Source organism: Balaenoptera borealis, assembly GCF_965194805.1.
Source record: "Balaenoptera borealis genome assembly, chromosome: 2".
NCBI classification, from domain to species: domain Eukaryota; kingdom Metazoa; phylum Chordata; class Mammalia; order Artiodactyla; family Balaenopteridae; genus Balaenoptera; species Balaenoptera borealis.
Genome location: NC_138867.1, coordinates 171,465,496 through 171,484,443, shown reverse-complemented (window position 1 = coordinate 171,484,443; position 18,948 = coordinate 171,465,496). Strand labels below are relative to the sequence as shown.

The following is an 18,948-nucleotide window of genomic DNA, read 5'->3' as shown; positions in this document are numbered from 1 at the left end:
CTCCTTTAAGCAGTGCTCTTAATCTCCTCTCCTCGTGCACCAGGAAACAAAGAGGCAAGAAAAAGTCTCCTGCTTCTTCAGCAGCTCCAGACTTTTTCCCAGACTCCCTCCTGGCTGGCTGTGGCGCACTAGCCCCCTTTAGGCTGTGTTCACACAGCCAACCCCAGTCCTCTCCCTGCATCCGACCGAAGCCCGAGCCTCAGCTCCCAGCCCCCGCCCGCCCCAGCGGGTGAGCAGACAAGCTTCTCAGGCTGATGAGTGCAGGTCGGCACCGAACCTCTGTGCGGGAATCTCTCCGCTTTGCCCTCCGCACCCCTGTTGCTGCACTCTCCTCCATGGCTCCGAAGCTTCCCCCCTCCGCCACCCGCAGTCTCCACCTGTGAAGGGGTTTCCTAGTGTGTGGAAACCTTTCCTCCTCCACAGCTCCCTCCCAGAGGTGCAGGTCCCATCCCTATTCTTTTGTCTCTGTTTTTTTTCTTTTGCCCTAGCCAGGTACGTGGGAAGTTTCTTGCCTTTTGGGAGGTCTGAGTTCTTCTGCCAGCATTCAGTACGTGTTCTGTAGGGGTTGTTCCACATGTAGATGTATTTCTGATGTATTTGTGGGGAGGAAGGTGATCTCCACGTCTCACTCTTCCACCATCTTGAAGCTCCTCCTTCTCATATTGCAGTTTTGTACATTTTTGCATCACTTATTCTGTCAATCTGTTTCAGCACATGTATAATAAAGGGTTATTATGTCTTCCTGCAGAATTGGCACTTTTTATCTGTATGTAATGCCCCTCTTTCTCCCTGATAATTTTCCTTGTTCTGAAGTCAGCTTTGTGTGATATTAATAGTTATTTTAAATTAATAGCCTGGTCATTCAAGAATCTCTCCTGTACCTGAGAATTGTTTTGATGATTGCTTTCTCTCTTCACAATGTGTTTTCTCTTACCTTTTAGTATGCCGTCTAATTTTTGGTTGAAAACCAGATGTATCAGGTAATTTGAGGCAAAGAGGTCTTTAGTGTGAGGTTTTATGTGTTCTTAAACAGGAGTTACAGTATGTTTAATGCTTGTCATAGCTGTAAGTATCAGGAGCTTCAATAACCTCTAGTGCCCTTGAATTTTTCTTCCTGGTGTTTGAGTAGTCCCAGAAGCTCATTCTTTTTTTTTTTAAGGTTTAATTTATTTATTTATGGCTGTGTTGGGTCTTTGCTTCCGTGCGAGGGCTCTCTCCAGTTGCGGCAAGTGGGGGCCACTCCTCATCACGGTGCGCGGGCCTCTCACTATTGCGGCCTCTCCTGTTGTGGAGCACAGGCTCCAGACGCACAGGCTCAGCAATTGTGGCTCACGGGCCCAGTTGCTCCGCGGCATGTGGGAACCTCCCAGACCAGGGCTCGAACCCATGTCCCCTGCATTGGCAGGCAGACTCTCAACCACTGCACCACCAGGGAAGCCCCCAGAAGCTCATTCTTGAGTAGAGTCTATGTCTTGCAGCTCTCTGTTTTAATCCACTGTTACTATATTGGGACCCTTATGATATATGGTGGTAAGGTATTTGGGATGGAATATGTTCTATTACGTTATGATTAAGCCTGCAAAGTTTTGGTGGAACAGACTGTGCATAGGACTGTTTCTATGGACTGGACTATGAAAATCAGAGAAAGTTCTCAGCCTTTCTTTTTTTCCTTTTTTTTTTTAATCAGAGAGGAAAGCTGAAAAGGGCTGGAGTTGCATAATTGCTCTTTCTCTAATCAGATAAAGCTTTGGCAAGCTAGTTTCCTTTGAGAAATAGCCTAAGATACAAAGAACAAAATGCACTGTGTATATATCAAAATATTTCCCTGTTTGCTGCATGAAGCATGAGGCAATTTTTTTTTTTTTAATCTTTATGGTAAGAACATGGTTTGGTTCCTGCAGGAAGAATTCATGAATTGTGGGTGGCCCGCTAAGACTGGGTTCTGCAGACCTTTTAATTCTCAAGCTAGTTTACACTGTGTCTTCAGCAATTTATGTGTTCCTACAGTTTACTGGCTCGAGTGCCTTCTGCTCCTGGTTTATTCCGCAAAGGCAATTTTTAGGAGAGTAGGGCAAGTGTAAGTGGGTGCAGGTGGCTGCAGCAAAGAGGAGAGTGGGTTGGGCCTTTAATGTTTCAAGGAGTTGAGTTTGGGTATTCAAGGTTTGACCCTCCTACCCACTGGCACAAAGAGAAAAGAGGCATGTGACTACCTTTGTAACTTGATTGCCTATTGCATACCAGGAAGGGTGAGTGGGTATCTAAAACCAATTAACACTCACACATCAAAAATGGAATCAGTGTCTTTATTAAAAGTTCACTTCTGATGATTGTTGACTCAATTATGCCACATCTCACAAGAATTTGAATAGCCATGTGAAAAGCACAAGCAACATGTTATAATTAAGACGATAAAGTCTTGAAAAAAGCATTCCAATTCCAGTCATCCTAAGGAGTTGGAGAAATCCAGGAAAATATGTCAGTGGGGTTCCAGAACTCAATTCAATTACCTTAGTAATGTTATCCATTATTTTCATTTGTTTTCTCATGTGTTGAGCTATTGGTGGCCCCTTGCCATGTTGTTTACCCACAGGCAGCAAGCAATCCTTTAAGGGAACAGAACTTTCCCTGGGTGGCCAATAGTCTAAAGCCAACTAGTCATCAGCCACCATAGCTGCCAGGGAGTTCCTCTTCATGGAAAGCCTCTAAAACGTTAGTTGTCTGCTGCATGTGTTTAGAATGTTTCAGACATTTCTTGACTGAGATCAGTGATGTGAGTTTGTTGAATGGCATTGTGTGTACCCTGGGCAATGCCAGTGACTCTCAGGACAGTGAGTGCAATTGGTAGGAAAACAGCACATTTGTGTTGGGAAGGGCCACAGCATGTTATGATAAAAGGAGGATGCCCCAAATAAAATATTGACATCCAGGGTACACAGTATAGGTGGTGTTAGGAGGAAGGTCTGGTGGGGGGATATGAGTGTTTGTTACTGGAAACTCTTACAGTAAACAAAAGGATTGTTGAGAATGACCATTTGACAGAAATGTCTCGTGCAGAAAGGCCTCTATTTATAAGGTCACTAAGCCTGAGGATCAGAACAAAGTAATGGGCCCATGTACCGAGGTGGGGGGGTTAGGGGTGGGAGGGTCTGACTAATGCCTCAAACAGCAGGAAGACTCATTTAGAAGTTAACACGGTTTGTCTAAGGAAGCCATTCTAGCTTCCATGAGGGCTGTATCCTGGGGTCATAAGAAGTAAAAGTGCCGCTGAATGCCTTTTTCTAGAGCCCAGTGTCTTGAGGGTTTTTTTAATTTGTTTTTGAGAAATGAGTAGGTCACATCACTGTCTTGTTGAGTCCTTCCGTTTTGGCTTCATCAGTGGCATGTCTAATAGGATAAGTGAGGAATATGTCTATATAAGTATATACCATGGTCAGAGCATAGCAAGTAGTCCTGCTGAGGGGATGAAGGGTCCTATTAAGTCTACTTTCCATCAGCTGTAGGGACCCCTTCCTCAGCCTGGAAATTATGTCCACTGATTATACTACTAGGGGTATTTTTTTCCTTATCAGGTAAACTTGGCAGTTAGTAAATTAGCCATGGCAGAGGAGGGGAGTCCCTTGCATTCTGCCTAGAGCTTTAGGGTAGAGGTCTCTCAATGGTTTCACATTTCATGGGCCCACAGGGCCAAGATTAATACCATCAGGTCTGAGAGGTTTCATACGTGCAGTTAGGAGTGACCTTGATTGGGTGAGGCAAGATATTCCCAGAGTTCTTTATTCCAGAGCAGTGATAAGGAGTTAGATGAGGAGTTCTTGTCACTACTGGTGGGACTGGATAGCAAGATCATTGACAACAGTCACAGGATCTGTGAAAATGTGCAGATGAGTTTGACTATTTGCCAGGGCATCCTGTAGTGCTAGTGTGCTTGCTGGAATTTGAGTGGATGCTTGGGTGCAGTTTTTATCAGGAATATCTTGTTTGATCGGGGGCAGAACCTGCCATTCTCTCCAGTGGACTCCATCAGGTGTGGTGGTAGCACATGGTCTATAAAGTATATGAACTCTCATGGTCCTTCATGTGATCCTAAGCGACTCTCCAAATGGCCAATGAGTCTAGAAAAGGGGTGACCTCCTCCAGAACTGCATTACTCAGAAGGGAACACACTTCCTCCTGTAGTTGAGATGTGCCAGAGGTCCCATTTTTGGCTTTATCCTGTAGGTACCATTGTCTTTACAATGAGGAAGCCTCTGTGGTGAAAAAAGCCTGAGGGATCCTGGCTTCATGACCCAAGACAAAATGGAAAGCTGGCTAGAAAGTAAGCAAGTAAGCAAGTAGAAAGTAAGTAAGCAAGTAGAGATGATAATTATGGGACACCTGGGATTGTTGCAGCTGAGAGGTATGTGCCCATGACATGGGTTTGACCGCTGTTTCTTCCACCATCTCAGCTTACAGCCCCCTGGTGTTGCCACAGAGAAATTTTCCAGAGTGGGGCAGGTGTGGACTTCTAAAAATGTTTGCCAGTAGGAGGCACAGAGTAGGCTTGAGCTGGAAAATGTAGAGCTGGAAATGGCCTTAAGATGAGCCTGGAAAAGATATGATGCTGATGATCATGAATTAGGATGTTCCCAGGCAGATTCCACTTGGGGAGACTGTGGGATACACCTTTATGTTTCAGAACCATAGTACTTCCAAAGATCTGACCGTGGAACCTAACTTAAACTCAAAAGATCTGGGAGCCCTCTCACTCCACTCCTGTTATGAGATGAGGGCCAGTGCAGCCCTATAGGGTGTTTTCTAAATTGAGATTTCAAGAGAAGCCTGTTGAGGACTGAGTTCTTCTTCCTGGCCCTTCAATTCTTCGTAAATAGTACCAAAAGGTGGTGGAAATAACTGTTGCACATGTAAAAACCAAGATTCAGCAAAGTTTAACATTTTCCTAGCATGTGAAAGCATTGTTTTTGTTTCTTGTTAATTATTTTAAATACGTATATATACCATATTTTAAGTGTAGTTGTGAGTTCTCACAAATGTACAGTAACGCTACCACCAAAAGATGGGTTATACTCCATCACCCCAAAAGAACATTTTTGTGATGCCCCTTTCTACCAAACCCCTTCAACACTGACTGATGTTTTCGGACCCTATGTATACCTTTCCAGAATGTACCATAAATAGAACATACTGCCACTTGAGTCATCTGTGAAATTTGATGCCATATTTTCTTTCAAAGTGAGTAATTTCTTGCAGTGTTATTCTTCTTTTTAAAAATATTTATTTATTTGGCTGTGTCAGGTCTTAGTTGCAGCATATGGGCTCTTCAGTTGCAGTACGCAGGATCTTTAGTCGCGGCACGCGGGATCTAGTTCAATGACCAGGGATTGAACCTGGGCCCCTTGCATTAGAAGCGCAGAGTCTTAGCCACTGGACCACCAGAGAAGTCCCTTGCAGTGTTCTTCTGAGTTTAAAATTTTGACAAGTGTTCAGTTAAGTTGGTGGCATACATTAGGCTTTCAAAACTGAGATTCCATTACTGTGAGCTCTGTAAGTTTGGGTAATAACCTATTCTACCATGGTTAACCTTCTCGTTGTTAGGAATGATGGAAGGAATGATTGGCAGGGACGTCAAAAGGGAGACTAATAATTATGAAATGACAATCTTTACAGTGGTAAGAAAATGTAAGTTAGCACTAAAAATGGACAGAATTTGGCTTTCCTTTGCTCTTTAATAAAACTCAGAGCTGTTACTTTTGTATCCTCCTACTCTAGAATATGTGCTGGAAGTCTAAGGGTATGGAAATGATACCTGTGAACAGCAAGATGGGATATGAGGCTTTGTGGGTCACTGAAAAAAAAAAGCTTTCAACTAATTCTCTTATAGAAAGGCATTAAACATTTCTGCTATCTCCTTTCACATTAAATTAGGATATTACTCAAAATGATACCCTCTCTCTGTAGCTCACCTCAGTAATTCCTTGGATAATTGCCTTCTAAACATCCATAGCTCTTTTTGTTTTTTCTACCAGGAAATCACAGTAGACTTACATAAATATCACTCTACTCACAGGATAAACTCAGGATGGGCTAGAACAGTGCAGATGAACATAACCTTTTCTCAGACTGGGGGGAACTCCAGGGTTAAACAGAGTATATACTGTGTCAGTCAGTATACAAGTAAAATGAAAATGCCAAATATGAAACTTGAAATAGTTAAAGTGAATAGTTTCTTAAAGGATGTTAAACAAAAAGATGCCACAAATGTCTGTGGCCAGATCAAAGGAAAGTCTCAAGTCCCAGAAACCTATGTCCAAACTCATGATCACATGTTGTTTACAGGAAACTGCAAAAATGAAGATGAACCATATCTATATCTTTACCTTTATCGGGAATCTTTACCAGTAATCAAAGAAAGCAGGACTTTCTACATTGCTGCCCTCTATTTACTTCCACACCCAAGCAGTTCCTGTAAGTTAATAGAAACACAAGTGATCAATAATGACATCCTCACTCACTTGAGGCTCCTACCCTCATAAGAAAGATATACACACACTCCCAGCCTCTCTATTGTCTCACACGTCATTGTTTACCTTCCTTCAAAGCTCTCATTTCCATCTTATAAACCAAAGCTTTATCATTTGTTAACTATCTCCCTTTTCCCACAAAATATGAGCACCAGGACTGTAAGAACTTGTTTCATGCCTTTATATCCAAATCCTAGAGTGGCTTATTTGTGCTAAATTGGGTAGGTGTTGAATCTAGTGCCAGGCATGTTGAAACAGCATCAAGAGTATAGTCTCTGAGCAAGAAATGCTTAACTGGAACAGTGATCCTGTCTTTCTCTTTTGCTAGGTTTGTGTTCCCTCACAATTTACCTGAAAATATAGGTCTCAGCTGAGTTATAAAGGAAATATTAAAAGGTATCGTATACTTTACTAAAAAGTGAATTTATATATTTTCACTGAGGTACTTTATGGTAAACACTATCCATCCAGTATAACACAGGAAGTGTAAGAGTGTTTAGATAATGAGTAGGAAAGGCAAAAAGCGACACCGGGGGACTGGATGCTGGCCTCGTGTTCTTTTATCATGTTGAAGAGAAAAATGTCAAACACTTCCATCATCGGACAAAGCTGTTCAGTGATCACAAATAGATCAAGACAAAAATAAGGGTATTTTGTAACCATATTACTAAAAATGATGAGACAATTCCAAATCATAAAAATGACCAAGATTCTGCTCTTCTTAATAATATGACTGAGGAGCTTCCTGTGAATTAAATTTAGCTTCACTACACTGTTTTTGTCTTCTAGAAAACATTGATTATGATCATCTATGATAGAATTAAGTTCACCTTCTTGCAGCATCCAGTACATCCAGAAACATCCTGCTTCCCTGAAGAGTAATCAAATCACCCAGCAAAAGCCCAAATCGTAAATCCTTTTGAGCACCCTCTTACTGATAAATCCAGTCATTTAGGGTTTGTGGTCATTCTGAGTACTACAATTTATGACACCACTCTTGTTGACTGCTGCTGTGATCCCAGTGGGTTCTGGCCACATCATACTGACAAAACAAATGAGAAATTCATTTCAAGACAAAAATCATAACTATGTAGAAATAAAAATTAAATTTACCAGAGGAAAAAAATACCCGAACATGTATATACAAGGGATAATTGAATGAGAATGTGTAGCAATTAACTTGACCAAATTACAAAGTTCACCTAAAATCTATAGTTACAACAGAATATTTTAATATACGTGCTCAGGAAATGAAAAACACATTAGTATGCAAGTTGTATGAAAACAATTAATGAAAATATTTCTAAGAGACAACAGAAGACGTTGTTCAACAAAAATGTATTGTTTGTAATCACAATCAAACATAATTGAAAATGTACTGAGGAACTGCATATAGCTGTGAGCAATGGGAAGCACCCACAATCTGCCTGATATGAGGAAGGTGCCAATTCTCACATGGAGGGACTGGGCCAGGGCAGTCACTGCACAGTGCAGCAGTGGAACAAACTCCAATGTGGTTCTTTTGGACTGTGCAACCATAGCTGTCATAGTGGAATCAGGAACACATGGTCACTAGCAGTATTACCAGAATTAGGTGTTCACTACACAAATTAGACCTTATATGAATATGATCTAGAGAAGATGGAAGTCCAAGCATCAGAGAATACTCTGAACCATAAAAGTTAGAATTAGTTGCCTGGTGGACTCATGGAAACTTGCAGGAAAATCCAAAATATGATGGATTTTTGATGTGGAACTTGAGAAGATGTGTGGAAACCTACACGTCTGAGAAAATGGAAGTCAACCAGCTGATTGTCGTTTCCAGGATACTCTGGATTGGCAGGTTAAGGAATCAGGAAAGCAGGCTAGAACAAGTGTCCTCCAAGTTCCTACACATGTCTGTCTCCCTGCACGGTGCTGAAATCTGACTAATGCCTCCTGTATTTCTGAATTCCAGATCTCATGAGAGTGAGGCTACATGTGAATTCTCACATGGAACCATAAGAGAAATGATTATAGAAAATGTCACATTACCCAGGTGACAAAACAATGTAGGAGAGCCAACTCCAATTCTACATTTTATTGTTTAGTGACAGGTCTGTCTTAACAATTATTTTTTTTAGTAGTTACTTATTTGGCTGCACTGGGTCTTAGTTGCAGCATGTGGAATTTTTTTTTTTTTAGTTGTAGCATGTGAACTCTTAGTTGCAGCATGTGGGATCTAGTTCCCTGACCAGGGATTGAACCCAGCCCCCCGGCATTGGCAGTGCGGAGTCTTAGCCACTGGATCACCAGGGAAGTCCACAATATTGACAGGAGATGTATTAATACATCTTTCGTTACCTGAATGTTATTGACCAGAGGTGTACCAATAAGTTTTTAGACAGTGATACAATTAACAGCACTGTGCAAAGTTGTTAGAGCTTAAAATTGATCAAGGTTCATTATACAACTTGTGATTGTCATTATCATTCACATTTTGCTCCATTAGGTTTTTGTTCCAACCTTGTATATATTATAAATGCAAGTTTATGACCATAAAATTTTCAAAAATGACACATAGTGAGATTTTGAGTGATGAATTTTTTGGTGAACTTTATGCAGATACTTTCTCTGATTGTCCACGTGACATATATACTAGTGTCTCAGAATATAGTTCTGATTCAGACAATGTGAATATTAGACCAAAAAAAGACAAAAAACCTTAGTGATTGATTCTGATACAGGAAATGAAAATGAAACTCACAGTGCTGGAGAATGCTCCTTTGCTTCTACAGAAGAGTGGATTGAAGACATTTCACAAAAATCAGAAGACTTTACAGGTGTGCCAGGTGCAAATAACCCACAAAGTGTTAGTGAAATAACAGAATTAATTTTTGGTAACAACTTTTTTGAGCTGGTTCCTTCTCAAACAAACTTGTATCACCAACAGAATGAAAAATCATATTAAAATTATGATAAGACTTTAAAATGGACTGATGTAACCAATAGTGACACGAAGAAGTTTCTTGGGTTAATACTTTCGATGGGACAAATAAGAAAATCACACTGGAAAGAATATTGGTCGACTGATCCCTTAATTGAAACACCTATCTTCCCAAAGATTATGATGAGAAGAAGGTTCGAACAAATAATGACATTTCTTTACTTTAATGATAATTCGGAAAACTCCACTTCCTGCAGAATTTCAAAAGTTAATCCTCTTTTGGACTATTTTCTACCAAAATTTCAATCAATCTGTATACCCAAACAAGAGCTATAACTTGATGAGAGAATGATAAAGTGGAAAGGACAACTCAGATTCAAATCCTGGAAAACTTACAAAATATGGAATTTTGGTCAGGATTGTTAGTGAAAGTGAAACTGGGTATATATGCAATCTTGAGATTTACATGGGTGAAGTAAAGAAACTGTAAGAAACAATATTATCAGTCCTACAACCTTATCTTGGTTCATGGCACCATATTTACCAAGACAATTATTACAACAGTGTGTCCACATCTGAAATATTGTTGAAAACTAAAACCAGAGTTTGTGGGACTATAAGAGAGAATCATGGTCTACCAAACCAATTAAAGGAGAAATCTAAAAATCTACAGAGGGGAAAAATGACATTCTTACGGAAGGGAGAAGTGATTCTTCTTACGTGGAAAGACAAGAGGCTAGTCCGCACGGTGACAACTATTCATGACGCATCATAGCATCTACAGGAAAGGAAGACAGGAGCACTGGCCATCAGATAACTAAGCCCACTTGTATATTAGAGTATAATAAATATATGAAAGGAGTTGATCGATCTGATCAGTATCTGGCAAACTTCAATATCTTCTGGAAAACTTGAAAATGGTATAAGAAAGTGGGTTTCCATTTGAGTAACTGTGGTTTATTCAATGCATTTAAAATTTACTGTAGCCTTAATGCACAGAATAAAATGACTTACAAGCAATTTTTGTTAGCAGTAGCTAGAGAATGGGTAACTGACCATTCTGGTGAATGCAGTGGTAGTCCCGCACCTGGTCCTTCTTGTGGCGTTTTTTAAAAGAGTACCCCGCAAAGATCCACCTTGTTGACTATCAGGTAAAATAAAAGAACATATTCTAGAAAAAATAATACCCATAGGACCAAAAAAAAAAACGCCGCCAGAAAGTCTGCTCTTCCAGGGGAAAGCGCAGTGAAACACAGTATGTTTGTAATAGATGTTTTGTTCCCCTGCACAGAGGTGCTTGCTGTACTGCCTATCACACTCTAAAGAAATATTAGAATGCTTTAGTAATAAGACATGTATGAAGTTTCAAATAAATACATTAAGTGCAAAAAAAATTGTTGATATTTACTCAAACGTGGGTGTTTCAATATTCATTTACATAACAAATCACCGGCCACAGGTGTTAGTTTCTGCAAAAATCCCCTGGTCAATAATGTGTTAATGCAAACTCTTTATTATTCAAATCCTAGCCAGAAGGAATGACAAAGAGCAAAGGGCAAAACATAGAAATAATTCACATGAGACTATATACACTATGATATTTACAAATTTATGCCATCTTTTACTAGCAAGGAAAATGAAATAAGGTTCTTGTGGCCAAAACAAGAGTAGATTTTCTCATAAGGAGAATGGACTATATATGGGTAAGGAATATCCAATACCTGGCACTACAGGAGGCCAGTACAAAAATCCCAACAAATACCAAAATGTCATTTATCAATATCCCCACATAAAACAATCAAAACATAAAAATTAAACCTACCTGCATATTAGAAATACATGTCAATTCAACCATGGATCAAACAGGCTTCAAAATGAAAAGAAAAAAATGTTAACTGATTTAAGGGCAAAACAATACCTGTTAATCATTATGTAGTACTGCTTACAGAGTACTTACAGAATTCTCTCACTTCAGTGTTCATTTCTGAACGTAAGTAGTAAATATCCAGTCGAGAGATCCCCTTTAAGAATGAGGCACTGATAAAAACAATATAACTCTAAGAATTATTTTCATGTTATTTTTTTCTGGAACATTATACATGGATTAATTTGTATCAGGCTTTCTCAGATTTCTTACACATATAGGGTTTCTTTCCAGTGGGAGTTTTCACATGTAAGAATGAAGGCCGACTGATGTTTTCCCCACATTGCTTACATTCAAGAGGTTTCTATTAAGTATGAGATCTTTCATGCCTTCGAAAGGAATTGGGTCGACTGAAGGCTTTCCCACATTCTCTACATTTGTAGGGTTTCTCACCAGTGTGTGTTCTCACATGCCCTCGAAAAGTAGTGCGATAAATGAAGGCTTTCCCACATTCTGTACATTCATAAGGTTTCTCTCCAGTGTGAGTTTTTTCATGTGTTCGAAAGGATGTGTAACAACTGAAGGCTCTGCCACATTGTTTACATTCGTAGGGTTTCTCTCCTGTGTGAGTTCTTTGATGTATTCGAAATGAACTGGGAAAATTGAATGCTTTCCCACATTCCTTACACTTATAAGGTCCATCTCCAGTGTGCATTATCATGTGTGTTCAAACACTTGAGGGAGAAATGAAGGCTTTCCCACATTCTTTACATTTATAGGGTTTCTCTCCAGTGTGCTTTCTCACATGTCCTTGAAAGGTTGTGCGATAAATGAAGGTTTTCCCACATTCTGTACATTCATAGGGTTTCTCTCCAGTGTGAGTTCTTTCATGTATTCGAAAGGAACTGGGCCAACTGAAAGTTTTACCACACTGTTTACATTCATATGGCTTCTCTCCAGTGTGAGTCCTTTCATGTGATCGAAACGAACTGGGACAAATGAAGGCTTTTCCACATTCCTTACATTTATAAGGTCCATCTCCAGTGTGTGTTATCATGTGTGTACGAACGCTTGAAAGAGAAATGAAGGCTTTACCACATTCCTTACATTCATAGGGTTTCTCTCCAGTGTGAATTCTTTCATGTATTCGCAAACCTAGAGGAGAACTGAAGGTTTTCTCACATTGTTTACATTCATATTGTTTCTCCGCAGTGTGAATCCTTTCATGTCTTCGAAAGGAACTGGGACAACTGAGGGCTTTACCACACTGCTTACATTCATAGGGTTTTTCTCCAGTGTGACTTCTTTCATGTATTCGCAAACCTAGAGGAGACCTGAGGGATTTACCACACTGTTTACATACGAAGGGTTTCTCTCCAGTGTGAGTTCTTTCATGTGCTCGAAATGAAGTGGAACAACTAAAGGCTTTCCCACATTCCTTACATTTATAGGGTCCTTCTCCAGTGTGTGTTATCATGTGTCTTCGAAAGGTTGTGAGCCATGTGAAGGCTTTCCCACATTCCTTACATTCATAGGGTTTCTCTCCAGTGTGAGTCCTTTCATGTCTGTGAACAGATTTGCAGTAACTGAAGGCTTTCCCACATTCCTTGCATTTATATGGCTTCTCCTCATATTCATGATACTCATATGGTTTGTGTCCACTGTGAGATCTGATGTGCCTATTAAGGAATGAATGACGCATGAAGACTTTCCCACACACATTACATTCACATGGTTTTACTCCAGGAAGAGTTTTCTGGTTCAGATTAAGATTTGGAATCTGGCTGACAGTTTCTCCATCTTGATTACCTTCTTTGCTCTCACAGAGTTTTTCTACCATATGACTTCTGTAAAAAATGAGAAATTATTAATGATTTCTTTAACAGTTTCACATTTATTAGTAGGGTATTAGAATTACATTTTTATATTTTATAGCAAAAGGGAAGGTTTTTTGCTCTTCTGAATTTTTTGAGGGTGATTTATACTGAAAGCTCTGTAAGAGGACTTGACATAGCTATTATGAAAACAATAATATTAATATATTGGGTTCCTTAATATTGTTTCCAAAAACACTGGACATCTATGTCATGTTTAAGTAAATGTTTTTGGTGAAAAAAATTTAAGGGTAACTTTGAAGCTGGGGTTGTTTTTTTGCTTATTTTAAAAAGTTTATGACATACCAGGATTCTCATGTGGCACACTGCTATCTATTGTGTGTGTGACTCACCTTACTTTCCTCCCTTGGGTTTTGTACCAATCTTCAATGTTATGATTGTCCCATTTTTTTCCTAAAATGCAGACCCAGAAAAATAATGCAAATTACTGGAAATTATAGAAAAATATTAGATTCTAGGTCCACGATGAGCTGTGACCATGCTTAGTTTATTTACCAATGTAGAGCAGTCCCCCCTTACCCCCAGTTTTGCTTTCTGTGGTGTCAGTTACCTACGGTCAATTGCAGTCTGAAAATATTAATTTAAACCGTGCACCCTTCCAAGTAGTATGATGAAATCTTGCAATGTCCCACTCTGTCCTGTCCAGGATGTGAATCATCCCTTTGTTCAGTGTATCCATGCTGCATATGCTACCTGCCCATCAGTCACTTAGCAGCCATCTCAGTTTTCAGATCACTGTGGTGGTATTGCAGTGCTTGTGTTCAAGTAATCCTTATTTTAATTAATGATGGCCCCAAAGTGCAAGAATAGTGATGTTGGTAATTAGGATATGCCAAAGAAAAGTTATAAAGTGCTTCAAGTGAAAAGATGAAAGTTCTTAATTTAAGGGAAGAAAAAAATCATACACTGATGTTGTTAACATCTATAGGAAAAATGAATCTTCTATCGTGAAATTGTGAAGAAGGAAAAAGAAATTGATCTTAGTTTTGCTGTCTGATCTCAAACTGCAAAAGTTATGGACACTTAACACTTAGGCATGTTAAGTTCATGTCTATTATACGTGTTCTATTCTTAGTTATTGTTATCAATCTCTTACTGTGCACCAAATTTCTAAATTAAACTTATTATCATAGGTATGTATGTATAGGATTCAGTACTATCTGCAGTTTCAGGCATCCACTGGTGGTCTTGGAATGTATCCCCTGCAGATAAGAGGGGACTACTGTATTCCTTTTCCATATTCCACATCTTGGAACAGTGTTGGTGGGCAAGAAATACTTGTTCCCTAACTGAAGAAGTGAAGGAATGTTGTCATGCTTACCTACTGAGGCCAGGTTCCTCAAGGTTTCCTGCATCACATCTCTGTAAAGTTTCTTCTGCGAAGGATTCAGTAAAGCCCACTCCTCCTGGGTGAAGTTCACAGCCACATCCTCGAAGGTCACTGGGTCCTAAAACATCCCAAATATGTTTCCAGTAAGATGTGCGAGTCTGACAGAACTGGGGATTTATACTCAATTTACAGGAAGATTACATATGATTCTGTCACCTTCAAACATTTATTTTATGTCTTGGTCATCAGAAACTGACTCTATGTCCTTACTTACTGCTTCATGAATTTAACAGCATAATGAACACATGCAAATTATTTATTCATTTTCACTGTGATCACTTTAAATGTTATTGCTCTCTGATGTCAGGGTCTAGAGCACCTTGGAGAAATGAGAGAAATGCTACACAAATGAATCAAATATCATTTTAAACAAATCAATCTCTTGTGAAAAAAACTCATCTCCTTTGTTATTACACACCATTTAACTCAGTACACTCCACTGATGTATGAGGTCAAATCTGCAGGAGTTTTTAAGGAATAAAACACAGTGAAGAACTGGAAGCTTTTTCTTCTACTCCCATCACCAAACATGAGAGTCCAGGAGGCCTGTGGAAATCCAACTTGTGACAAGGATCAGTTTGCCATACTGGCCTGAGAATTACTCCAGGTGATTAGAAATAGCCAGGTGCAACTGGCTAGATTAAAATATTCTTGTAAAGAAGTAGTACTTTTAGCTTGTGTAAAATTTATTGCAGACTCATTTTCTCCATTCTCTCTCTGTCCCATTCATGGAGCTAGGAATATTCAGAACTTAAGGCTCAGACAACTTCACATGATATGACATGCTAAAAAGACAAAATTACTTAGACCTCCACAAAATCCTATACACAATGAGCCTCAGGGCTGCTTCTCACCAGTTTTTAGCACACACAGGCACACATAATGAAATGATAAAGTGCTAAAAGATTTCTTTTTGGTCAAAGCCCTTGCTAAATAACCTTGAGGAACAGGTTAAGAGCTGCATATTGCACAGGAATTCACTACACTCCACAAAGGTCTGATGGTGAATCTGCCCATGATTATTTAACACATAAAGGATTCACAGCACTTTCCTCCAAAGAATGTAAAACCTCCATTCTCTAATTTCAGGTGGAAGTTTCCTGGCCAGCCACTCCAGAGGCAATCCTCCCAACATCTCTCATTTCTGAGCTCCCATATGGTGCACAGAAGCATAACAGCCCAGCCCCGAGTATAGGAATATGTAAGTTGATGACACCACACACTGCCAATAGTGTACAAAAGGGTTTATTACTTCCATAATTGAGGTCTCTGGGGAGTAAGGCAGACCTCTCAAGAAGGCATGAAATGGCTTGAGAGTGTAAGGAAAAGTACATGGACTTATTTTTTAGTTGATGTTGTGGGTGGACTGAAGAGAGAGTTCACATACAAGGGCAGGAGCAGGCATGAATTGAATCTCTTGTCACTGCCAAAGGAAGGATAACTAAGGCTTTCCTATCATCATGGATACATGTGGGTCACAAGAGGAGGAAGGAGGGATGAGGCTTCAAAGCTGTCAGCAGTCAAACATAAAAAACTGGAGACAGAGACTTCTCTTTTCTTGTTCATTGTATAATGAACTTAGAAACCATCATTCCTAACCTCACAAGAAAAAAAACAAAGAACTGAAGACACAGAGCAAACCACTGTTTCCAAAATTGGAAAGACAGAAAGAAGCTATTTTGAAACAGCTATTCTTAACAAGGCCTATCCTCAAAAGAGACTATTCCACCAGGGCCTAATGCAAAGACAAAAAAGAATACAACATCTAAGAACTTTGGAACAATGACAGCAGGTGTAAAATACACACAATGAGAATACCTGATAGAAAAGCAGAAAGGAACAAAAAAATAAGTGAAGCAATCATCACTGAGATTTTCCTAACATTAGTGATAGACAGCAAACTGCAGATCCAGGAAGCTAAGAAAAACATAAAACATGAAAAACAAAAAAAGAACGCCAAAAACTGCACTGCCAAGCACACCATTTTCAACTGGAGAAAAATCAAAGACAAAGGGAACATTCTGAACGAAGCCAGAGGGAAAAAACAAACCTTAGTTTTACTTAAGGATAAGAATTAAATCAGACCTCTTTTCAAAAACTATGCAAGCAAGAAATATCATATAACTGGAATCACACTGTATTTATCCTTTGGAATCTGGGTTCTTTCACTTAGCAATAAATATATATATAAGATTTATCCATGTTGTTGCATATATTAATAGTTCATTACTTTTTATTGCTGAGTAGGATTGCATTGTACAGATGCACTATAATTTATTCATTCACCAGATGACATTTGAGTTGTTTCCAGGTTTTGGTGATTATGAATAAAGCTGCTGTACACATTCACATACCAAAAACAAACAAAACAACAACAAAAAAACCCCAACTATGCAAGCAAGAAGAGAATGGAATGAAATATTTAAAGTGCACAAGGTAAAAAACACCATCCTACAACTCTGTGTCAAGCAAAATTATTCTTCAAAAGTGAGGGAGAATATTTTATAATAACCTATATGGGAAAAGAATCTGGAAAATAATTATATATATATAAATAAAATAACTGAATATATATATAATAACTGAATAACTTTGCTGTATACCTGAAATGAACACACACTATAAATCAACTAAACTTCAATAAAAAAATGTAAAAAAGCCGATAAGCCTTTGTAATAAAAAAAAAATCTCTAGGACTGCTGCATCTCAGGAAAAAAAAGTGACAGAGAAATACTTTCTGAGAAAAGTTGAGGGACTCTGACATCAATACACCTGGTTTTACAAGAAACAGTAAAAGAAATTCATTAGAAGGTACAGGCATACCTTGGAGACAATGAGGGTTCAGTTCCAGACTACCACAATAAAGCAAATCACATGAATTTTTTGGTTTGCCAGTGCATGTAAAAGTTATGTTTATAGTATTCTGTACTCTGTTAAGTGTGCACTAGCATTATGTATAAAAATACAATGTACATACCTTAATTTAAAAATACTTTATTGCTGGGATAGGGAGGGTGGGAGGGAGGGAGATGCAGGAGGGAGGAGATATGGGAACATATGTGTATGTATAACTGATTCACTTTGTTATAAAGCAGAAACTAACACACCATTGTGAAGCAATTATACTCCAATAAAGATGTTAAAAAAATACTTTATTGCTAAAAAATGCTAACCATCATCAGAGCCTTCAGCAAGTGGTGGCAGTAACATCAAAGATTACTGACCACAGACCACCATAACAAATGTAACAAAAAATTGAAATATTGTGAGAATTACCAAAATGTGACAGACACACAAAGTGAGCAAATGCTATTGAAAAAAAGGTGCCAACAGATTTGCTTCACACAGGGTTACAACCAACCTTCAACTTGCAAAAAATGCATTATCTGTAAAGTGCAATAAAGTGAATCGCAATAAAATAAGCTATATCTGAAAATGATATAAACAGGTGAAACATTAGAAAAGAGGACCCTTTAAGAACTGTTCTCAGTTCACTATAGCCTTGTTGGTCTCATGGACACAAGCCCCACTGGTTTTCAAAGCTAGATGTTTTTGGACTTCCCTCGTGGTCCAGTGGTTAAAAGATTCTGCCCTTCCACTGCAGGGGGCGTGGCACGGGTTCCATCCATGATCAGGGAACTAAGATCCCACATGCTGTGCGGTTGTGCCCCTGACCCCTGAAAGGCTAGATGTTTGGGGGGCTTGTCTTTATGTGTGACTCGTAAAAGCTGGGGTGCCAAGTGTGGGATCTAAACCCTTTGCTCCTCAAGGAGAAGCCTGGAGTTTTGAGTCCCTTCCTGAAGGTGGGGTGCCATGTGGAGGGGGGGTGGTTATGGTAAGACTGTGCCTCAGCTTCCACCCACTTTGATGTGGGTGTTCTCATTTGCCCTATGCATAGGGAATCGCCAGTTATGGGCAACGAGAGATGAGCTGCTGCATGTTCCTGTATGCATGACAATGTCTGCTGCTGCCCTACCGGATCACACCCCGGGCTCTCCGGGCTGTCTCTGCACAGCTAGACTGAGTCCTCTCCCAGGGCCTGTCTGCCCGGGATTCCTGGGGTGCCGCCCTGTGTGCACAAGGACAATGGTTGCTTCCAGCTGCCCCACCAAGATCACACTCAAGACCCTTGGTCTTTGTGTCCAGACCGAGTCTTTTCCCAGGGCCCAGTTGGCCCAGATCTCCCACCAGGCTGTGGCGTGGAGTGTGCAGGGCCAGGGTATTCGCCCAATTCAGACTGGGGAGTGGCAAGGCAGCAGCTGCCAGTGCCAGGCTCTCTCTGCCCTGATTGTTGACAAGTCAGCATGTGCACACTCCTTGCGAGTAGTGTCTTGGATTCTCCAGCCCTTCTGACT

At 39.7% G+C, this 18,948-nt stretch overlaps 1 protein-coding gene across 6 annotated transcripts in view; it reads right to left on the bottom strand.

The window, feature by feature from the left end:
- ZNF101 (zinc finger protein 101) overlaps positions 1–18,948 on the bottom strand; it is a 72,484-nt gene that overhangs the window by 23,797 nt on the left and 29,739 nt on the right. For 2 of the 6 annotated variants that reach the window (XM_082382906.1, XM_082382905.1), the window contains exons 2-4: positions 14,525–14,651; positions 13,536–13,596; positions 1,143–13,155 (exon numbers count right to left, since the gene is read on the bottom strand). In XM_082382906.1, the coding sequence (XP_082239032.1) occupies positions 12,036–13,155; positions 13,536–13,596; positions 14,525–14,651 (1,308 nt within the window). In that variant the 3' untranslated portion in view covers positions 1,143–12,035. Of the gene's footprint in view, positions 1–1,142; positions 13,156–13,535; positions 13,597–14,524; positions 14,652–18,948 lie in introns of those variants that run through there. The other 4 variants (XR_014242051.1, XR_014242052.1, XR_014242053.1 and 1 more) reach the window with 4 other exon arrangements.